The following is a 9,994-nucleotide window of genomic DNA, read 5'->3' as shown; positions in this document are numbered from 1 at the left end:
CGCAGATAGCCCTCGTGTAGCTTTGTGCGAAATTCAAAAAACACACAAACAAACAAACAAACTCGTTAGTAATGTTGCAAAATGGTTATTGTTATTACTTGCTATCACTAAGGTTATAAGTAAAACTAAGAAAAACGCTTTTAGCCAAGATAATGCAATTCAATCATGTGCATTTAGATTTGCATAAGATGAAAGCAGGAGAGAGCTACGCCTTTCCAACAATGTTAGTCAGTCAGGTAGTCAGATTGACAAATTTGTGGTTTTGTGAAATTTTTGTTTTACTCAAGTGATTTGGTGGCTTGTTACTCTGCAGTTGGTTTGCTTACTGCTGAACAGTGTGTGTAAAGTGCTTATAAAGTTTAGTTTACACGCTGCTTCCAGTGTGTTTGAAATTTTAGTTTGTATTGCTCATCTGGCTCATTCCTACTACAAGTACTATCGTACTTACGAAAGGATAACTTTGTACATTTGTTGCTGATTTTGACTAGAATTTGGGGGTTCCTTGATGACTGCTAGGGGCAAACTTTACAATTAGAAACGGAAACAACATTTTATATGCAATTTTTAAAAACAATATATTTTACAGTTAATTTTCATTTCAGCTGGCAACAACAAATGCATCTAATTCTTTCACCAATATATATATATGTATTTAATTATCCCAATAAGATGATCTCAAATATTTTCAATCACCAGAAATCTTTAGCTTTAGAAGATAATGCTTGGATTAATCACAGTTTGCATCTAATACCGATAATTGTGGTTGGTGAGTAAAAACTAAAAAGTAAAAACCAAAGTAGCACGTACATAACAAAATTATCCGGTAAGTTACATAAAAGTAAAAACTGCAAGTTTTCAATAAGTTTATCTTTGTAATAACAGTGCCATCGATTGACACTTTGAGCTTTGAGTTGTTTGACCACAAAAATGAACATTTTAAATTAATCTGGAGAGATTGTTTGATTGAGAACAGCGCAATACTTTTGGTAAATAAATATAGTTTCTATTTAAACTTGAACTCATAGTAAGACATTACAAATAAAACTCATCGCTTAACAGTTATTTTGTTACAAAGTAATCAAAGAGCCAATTGGAATAATGATTCTTTGGACAAACTTCAAAATGAAAAATATTTATCAATTTAATTCGTTTAATTAATTACAATGATGTTTATTGTCACTTTTACGTAAAATATTTATACACGATGATCGTAATTATTTTTATTTGATTGTTAAAAATTTTGTATTTCTCTAAGATCATATTTTTGGTAACTTAATTGTTATTGTAATTATTTAAGTTCTTGACTTTGTTTTTTTAGTTAAGCGCAAAACTACACAACAGGCTTGATGTATTGTGCCAACCACTGGTATCGAAACCCGATTTTTAGCGTTATAAGCCCATAGACTTACTGTTAAGCCATTGGGGGGGTAACTTTAAAGTTTTCTTTCTAATTGATTGTTCAACATTGGAAGGTTTAAAAACAATATCCTTTTTTTATTATATTATCAATAACTAACAGAGTTTTATTTAAGGTCCATATGCAAGCCATATAGGTGAAATGAACTGAAAATATCGGAAAGTGCACTAGCATATAGGGATGGCACGGACCCCCGTATTAAAGCAATATAAAAATCATCTGGATTTTCTTCTCTGCAGTTCATCAGAAGCTAGATATGAAGAGCTACTTGCCATATTCGCTGTATCTCAGGTGTATATGCCGCTTTTCAGCTATACAGAGCGTCGTCCCAAGGTCGAAAACCGGCGAATAGCCAAAACCGAGATTTCTTATGTTCGTTCATCATCAGCTTTTTTCAACAGGCCTAGCGCCTGCCTAGTTCTAGTAATAACTATAATTTTATCATAATTCAATAGAGCAATACAGTTTCAGGATCTTTGACTATCTATTTTATTATTATTCTATGCAAAATTTATAAAGCCTTAGAATATACTCTAGTAACCCACGTACGCCATTTTATAAAAAAGTAAACAAACAAGTATCTGGAAAAATATTATCCCTAAATATAAAAGCTAAATAGGGGTGGCTACTGAGCTTGAAAAAAGGAACCAAACAAGATAGGGATGGAAGTGGACATATTAGTTGATTGGCTAATGATCACATAACACACTTAGCCGTCTCAACTTTAGATGGAGAATAACATCCTTACATTACTGGCTTTCTCACTGGCAAAACAAATAGAACTAGAATTTTTAGTCGTAAAATGTTACTCTATTGTAAGATAGTCATAAAAGTAGTATTTGAAAGTTAAATATAGGAAAAGTAAAAAGATTAAAGCTGAGATTATATTCAAACACCAAGCTCTAAATGGACAATGTGGGGAAGCCAGTAAGTAATGTAGAGAATTTATTTTCCACGCAAAGTCGAGACGGCTTTGTCTGCTATGAGATCAATAGCCGGATCAAGTGAAGTGTCCACTTAGCTCCCTATCTTGTTTGGTTCCTTTTCTTAAATTCAGTAGCCAGCCCTAGATAACTTTATTATTTAACGAGAAATGATTTCCCCCAATACTTGTAAAAATTAGGAGCAGATATAGATGCTTAAGCCCATGACTCTCAACATCTAATATTACAATTCAATGTCTGAGTCCTATGTCGAAATGCAGTCGATTTTAACAAAACAGAAAAACAAAGAACTTTAAAAATAATAATAATAATAAAAACAGGTTGTTGAAAATAGCTTACTGGGTATATTATAAGTAAAGCTTATCATGCGAAATTGGTATTTCATTTCATCTAATAGTCATACATGTGTATGAATGAACAGCATAATGATGTCTAGGATAAAGCACATTCATACTTAAAGAAAGAAAATTAGAGTTTATCATCCTAATTCCATTGTGTTAAAACTGAAGCTGGAAATGGAGATTCGTCATCAAGTGCCGTGTTTTGTAACGTAGGCGATCACGTCCCTCCATCTTTCCAGGTCCCAGACACTTGTGATTACAGTCCAGGATCTTCTCTCGCTCTCTACCTCTACTTCTTTTCTCCACATATTTTTCAGTTGTTACCAAGTGTTCCATCCATCATCACATGACCAAAGAATGCCGCTTGTCTTTTTTATATTATGTTATCAATGTTTTTTGTTTCTTCTTGTTGTAGAACTTTTTCACATGTTTTCCGGTCTTTGTAGAAATCCTTAAGCATTCTACGCAGGAACCATATTTTGGTCGCATTAAGTGATTTTTCCATTTGTTTGTTTATTCTCCATGATTAGCAACTGTACATCAAGATTGGTTCGATGTAGCAGCTAAGAACTCTTTTGCACACTTTCTTTGGTATACCTTTCTTATTCAATATATTTTTCACCTTCATAAATGCTGTCATAGCCTGTGCAATTGTGCTCTTGACCTCATTTTGATATGTGTCATCTGATGTAATCCATGCCCCTAAGTATTTGAACTTGTAGATTTGATTGAGAAGGGTCCCATTTAAGGTTAACTATGATAAAATGTGTATCCCATTCTCTATACAGGTATTCTTCTTGCGATAACTCTCTCACCAAAATATGTTTAACTAGGGCCCCTTCTAGTTTGTATCGTAGTTTTATACATATCTGTCTTTTGTGTACGATGCTTGTACTTTTAGTCTAGTTGTTTGGAATTATATGTTTATGTGTATTTATCTTAAACCTATTATATAGACATTAAGAGTAATAGTCAAAATACATATACTGAAGAGAACTCTGATAGCCGTCATTGTTTTCTGTGGCAAAGAGTAAAATCTGAATATTTCACTTCGGGGAACGTCTTTAACATTTGTTTTATCTAACATTGAAATATTAGTTTACTGCATTGTAATAAAATTCTGTATTACAGTATATGAACACATTATAACTTAATAATAAGTGACTGCACAATGTACCAGTCGTGCAGATGATCATATAATTCACGCTAGGGTATAAAACTGTAAGCCGATTCAATTACCGTACCTAGCTCGAGACTAGAACATTAACAGTAACATTTCAAAGCATTTATTCTAAGTTTCTACTGAGTTTGAAAGAAAAAAAACACATTCAACACTGTTATTCATTTATCTCGTTATGTATTACTTAGAATTATGGATATTTCTTCTATTTTTCATCCTTTATCTCAGTTAATTTCTTTCTTCTTCTGCATGGCTTATATTCACGGTACAATAATCCATGTTCAATGTCATGAAAGACCGAAACATAATATGAAGAGAAAAGTTTTAATAAGAACGACAAACAATTTATTTATTGGAGCTGGTGAGAGAAGACAGATAGCCACAGTTATATGTAGTCATTTGTATATTTTTTCCACGAAAATAAGTTCTAATCTAAGTTTCCCAAATAAAGATATCGAACGTGGTGAAACAGAGTGACCTTTATTCACATCTCCAGACTAAATTAAAATAATTAGGTTTTTCAACATAGGTCCTAATAGTGCCAGATTAGGCAAACAGGTCTTTACCATTAAAGGTTCCAAATATGTCTAATTCATCATCATATTCTCCTCCAATGTACAATATGCTCTAGGTCTTTTTAACTATAGATCCTAAGAATATCGAGTGAAGAAAAACAGTCATCTTTATCCTCGTTTTTAGGGCATAGAATAATCTAGGTTTTATCAAATAAAGGGTCTAAAATACCTAGTGAAACAAAGCCGTTATTTTCACCCTAACCTTCAGGGTACAGTATAAACTAGGTTTTCCCAACTAGAGGTCCTTCAAATACTGAATGAAGCAGACAATCGTCTCTATTCTTGTCTTCAAGTGCAGTATGATCTAGGTTTTCCCAAGTAGAGGTCCTAAGTATATTTAGTGAAGCGAGACAGTAGTTAATGGTTAGTTCTTCATTGTTTGCTTTAAAGGTGAGAGTGTAATAGTGTTCTGACAAGTTCAAATCTTACTGGAGTGTCACAGAATTTATAATCACAATCGAAGACCGAACCCAAAATTATAACATAATTAAGTTTACAATATTTCACAGTGGCTTCTTTATCAAGCAATACGACGATCTTAAGCGGTAAGTGGTAGGTTTACGAACTTCCAGTGCTAAAATGAGGCGTTCGATTTCCGTAGCTAGCCCATTGTATGATTTTGAGATTAAACAAACTTGAAAAAACAGAAACTAAAACTTAAGATACGTTTTAGACGTTCAATAAATCATGGTTTCTGAAATTAAAGCTCGTTTTTTTTTCATTGATGGTAATTATTTCCTGGATAATAAAGATATATATAAATAATAAACACATTCAATTTAAAATATACTACACTTTAATTGAAAACGTGGTTAACTTGAACTTCACTACTGGTTTTGTATTATAAGAACGAAATTGATTCGAAGTTGCATCTTAACTACATGTTATACGTGGTGCTTACTACTACTAGTGCATACCTAAAGCGTCCGGTAGATCAGAGTCTGGACTATGTTTCCCGTCGCTGTCTCTAGAAGATTGTCTAATCACTTTATCTGTAGGTTGCGCTAATACTGCAATTGGATCTGGGACAGGTGTCTGATGTGGTCGGGGACGAGGGCGAGGCATCAATGGTATTAAATCGGTTTTCTTTTCTCCAGGTTTTACTTCGTCCACCAACTTAACATCGTTTGTGACATTGTCAAAATGTTTGTAGTTTCCACTCGCGTTCAGCGCCAAGTCGGACTCGGATTCTTCCTGGAAAATTGACGGTGAAATTACATTGTGGCTATAAGCAAGAAGATGAAGCGAGAAAATGTGGCGAAAGTAAATGAATTAGAAAGACTGAAGTGCATGTAAAGGAAGAAAGAAGTCGAAGTTTGTAGGGGAGCAAAGTAAAAGGATATAAGATTAGCGAAGTAAAAGGATGAAATGGAAATGAAGTACCAACAAGAATAAAGTGAGACAAGAATAGGTATGAAACGAAGTAAATGTAAAAATGTAAAACGTGAGGTAATTGTATAGTGAATAAATATAAGAATATGGAAAGATAGAAATATAGATGAACTTAAAACTAGATAAGTATAAAGATATATTGAATGAAGGAAATATAATTACACATAAAGTGCGAGAAATAGAACGACTGTTGACATTGAAAGAAATAAAATGAGGAAATTAGATGCGAAGAATATTAGAGATTTAAAAAAAATGTGAATTGAGAAAGGTATGGAGGTATGAAGAATTAGAGAAATAAAGGAGTGTAAGGTAAGAAAAATATAGATGTCTATAAAGTATGTGAATTGAGATATCTATGAAGGTATGAAGAGTAAGAGAAGTAAAGTGTAAGTTAAGAGAAATATAGACGTCTATAAAGTGTATGAATTGAGAAAGGTATATAATGAGGAGAGTGGAAGGCTGTAGAGTGATAAAAGTAGAAGAATGCTTGAAAGGAGAGGTAGATTTAAGAAAGTGATTGCGTATGAATTGAGAGAAAGAAAAATAGAAATAGGAATGGTAAAATAATGTAGAACGATAGCAAATAAACAAATATTTCATACTAGTGTTTCCTGCGTGCTTTTCTTATTCCAGAAGAAGATGTCTAAGTGAGGATAGGACCCCACTTTGAAAAGCACGATTCTTATTATCATTTATGGCATTTCCTGATAGTCTTTGATTGAAAAGAAACGCTTGTTCAAACAATAAAACTTTTTTATAAAACTTATCCTTTGTTTTCTACTTACTTTGGACAGACAAAAGTAGAACGATACAGAGCGATGTGAGAGGAGAAGAATAAAATGGTTTAAACTGTCAAAAACAGATTGAAGACAACCGAGGGAGGAATAGAAGGTTGTGGTTGAGGAAATGAAAAGGTCTTTGGGCGAGTGACAGGAAGAGGATAGTATAAAGTGAAAATATAATAAGGCTATAAAGTGAGGAAAGTAGATGCAGAATGAGAAGTTGGAGGACATATTTCAGTGGATAGCTTTTATCTGCTACCCTTGGAATGAGAAATACCTAACTTGCAGTTTCTATACTACATAGGCATATAATTTTGACTTGTTAATTAGCAGTTCTTTATTTAAGTTATCATTTCTGACTTTGAAATGAATTTTTGCTTGCCTAGGTAATTACATTGTAAAATGTCACCCGGAGAATATTTTACGATCTGAATTACTACATAGAAACGATAGAGGGAACAGAGATCAGATGTATAATAAAGAGAGCAATAGTAAATGAAGAGTAAATATGCCAAGAAGATTAGGAAACAAAAAATGGGATGAGAAACATGATAAAATTTTTGATGAAGATGTAGAAAAAAAGATGTATAAGGAATGACAAAGATTAGATGAGGGACATTGTTGATGGCATATGAGAAAAATTAGGAGGGATGGCGAGTATTATGGTCCAGAAGAAGAAGCACGAGAAATGGCAAAGTATCATCGTTTAGAAGAAGAAGCACGAACTGTGACGAAGACTAGAAGAATGACGGATGATTGTGAATCTTGAGGGACACGAAACTGATGTCAATGTATAACAGCCTAGGTAAAAAAGCACTTTTGTTGTGCATGTTTCCGTTTGCAACTTGTCGAATGAAAACATCATGGGAAAAATAACAACTGTATTTTGTACATTAGCTCCAACGAACTAAATGTCGAAATAGAAAATGATATTTTTCTTCTGTTTATTAATTAAAAAGTTTGTAATAAATAAACATTGCAATATTATGGCCTCGCAAGTATAACGAAAATGTGCCTTTCTTTGTGTTGTTTTTAGTTTTGAAATAATAAGTATAATTGAAAATGACAGCTAGGAAAGGCACGAGATTAAGAGGCTGGGATTCACTAAGTCTCTTGCAGTTGCTATACAATGACTAAAAAACAGAATGCTAAGGATATATAGAACATAAACGGTTTTCACAAAACTTTTATAAAGGAATAAGAAGGCCAAATATGTTTCAATTATTTATTTTTTGTCATATTTAGCTAATCATATGAATATGTGTAAAGAAACAGAGATTAGTGAACTGACGTTTTTAAACACAATGGCGTGCATGTAAATCTTAAACTGAGGAATAATCAGTTCTGCTATGAATGTCTACTTACCATATTACTATAACCTTTCATATTAAAGTCCTCATTTTTTGTCAGATGTGCTATTTCTTCCTTACTTCCGGTCAGCCAAGATCGTAGCCACGTCCAACCACCGAGTAATCGGCACAATCCGTATATAATGGCGCACACAATGATACTAATACCAATTAGAGTGACAGCGACAGCCAAATCTTTCATAGTTTATATTTAGATAATCAACTATTTTATAAAAAAAAAAGCCTTAAGTAAGTATTAGATATTTGACACCATGGGGCTCTGGTCTTCAGGTGCTATCTGCGAAAGAAAATGGTTTCTTAATGAAAACATATTCACTCAATTTCCTTTTACAGTTATGAACTAGCAAAAAAAAAATAAAAAACAAAACCATAAAAATTTAAAATCAGAGAATTTAACTTAAAGGCTAGTAAAGAAATTATCAGAATTGTTTCGAGAGTCCTGATGAATGTCTTTTGACCGAAACATTGGCCACTTAGTTTTTTCCCTTACAGTGATCTTAGTTATTTCTTGTAGTTTTTAGATTTTGTCACAGTGTAACTGCGTTTGTATTGTTTGTAAATAATCATTAGTTTGTATGAGAGTCTGAACTGTATTAGGGTATTTACCATTTGATAATAGTGCTTTTAGATGTTCTGACAGAAAATGTTCATCTAAAGTTTAAATTCATATTGTAGATGATAAAAAGTAAATATTCTAGAGTTCGGCACTGAGTTATATCTCCCAACAGCTGTAGAATTACTGTCATGTGGTTCAACTAATATTTCTAGGATTATTTAACATATAATTATTTGTCGTTTATTTGTTCGATAAATACTGAATTATGTACCCATTAACAGATCTACATTGTGAATCAACTAACGGGACTATAATTTCTGAATAGTATGTTACTCAGTAACTTGTCTTCTGTAACTTTAATGATTACTGAATTGTGTCAGTCACAGTTTCTAGAGCTAATGAATTGTGCCACACATAGATTCTAGAGGTACTAATTTGTGGCAATCAGTTGTTCTGGAGTTATGGAATTGCATCAGTCATACGTTCTGTAATTATTGAGACCTGTGTCTTCTAAAAGTTTACCGTCTAGTTAACAGTTCGAAAGATAAGTTTTCAACAAACTTTTTGGCATTTATTTGTCTGATAGTTCGTTATTGAAAACAAATGTTTTCTATTTATGGAGCCCGGAAGGAGACTAGATGAAAATATTTATGTCGTGCGCACGAATTATATTTCAACTGTCTGGACTATAGTTTGCGAATGATATGTCAGCTAGCTCTTCTAGAGTTACTGAATTGTCTTCTGTTAATTTTATAATTACTGAATTGTGTCAGCTAACGGTTCCAAACATTCTGAATTGTATCAGTCATAGGTTCTAGATTTACTAATTTGTGACAGTCATCTGTTCTAGAGTTACTGAAATGTATCAGTCACAAGTTATGGAATTGCATACGTTCTGTAATTATTGATTCGTGTGTTTTCTAAAAGTTTAAATATTTCTGCATTTCATCCAGCTAACATTTCATAAGATAAGTTTTGAACAAACGTTTAGCATCTATTTATTTGATAGTTTATAATTTCATTCACTGTATTTGTCTGTTTAATTTTTAGCACAAAGCTACACAATGGGCTGTCTTTACTATGCCAACCATGGGTATTGAAACTCGGTTTTTATCGTTATAAGTCTTCAGACTTACCGCTGTGCCACTAGAAGGCTAGTCATTGCAAACAAAAGTTTTTTTTTTATTTACAGAGCCTAGAGGTGACGTAAGAAAAAATATTTATGTCGTGCGCATTTATTGTCTCGTTCCCACGACTTATACTACCTCGTGGGAACAAGACAGTAAGTATATCGTGCGCACAACATAAATATTTCCCCATCTCCTCTCCCGGGCTCTGTAGTTATTTGATCGTTTATTTGCTAACAGTCATGGAATAATATATTACCAGCAAATCGTCTTTAGTTTTGTTAATTATATATGTATATATATATATAAT

At 32.8% G+C, this 9,994-nt stretch overlaps 1 protein-coding gene across 2 annotated transcripts in view; it reads right to left on the bottom strand.

The window, feature by feature from the left end:
* Positions 1–9,994, bottom strand: part of LOC106459620 (synaptotagmin-12-like) — a 39,794-nt gene that overhangs the window by 20,084 nt on the left and 9,716 nt on the right. For both annotated transcript variants that reach the window (XM_022386145.1, XM_013919251.2), the window contains exons 2-3: positions 7,997–8,278; positions 5,375–5,651 (exon numbers count right to left, since the gene is read on the bottom strand). In XM_022386145.1, coding sequence (XP_022241853.1) covers positions 5,375–5,651; positions 7,997–8,182 — 463 coding nt within the window. In that variant the 5' untranslated portion in view covers positions 8,183–8,278. The remainder of the gene's footprint in view (positions 1–5,374; positions 5,652–7,996; positions 8,279–9,994) is intronic.

The sequence above is a fragment of the Limulus polyphemus genome, unplaced genomic scaffold, assembly GCF_000517525.1.
Source record: "Limulus polyphemus unplaced genomic scaffold, Limulus_polyphemus-2.1.2 Scaffold638, whole genome shotgun sequence".
Taxonomy (NCBI): Eukaryota; Metazoa; Arthropoda; class Merostomata; order Xiphosura; family Limulidae; genus Limulus; species Limulus polyphemus.
This window is presented reverse-complemented; position numbering and strand designations above follow the sequence as displayed.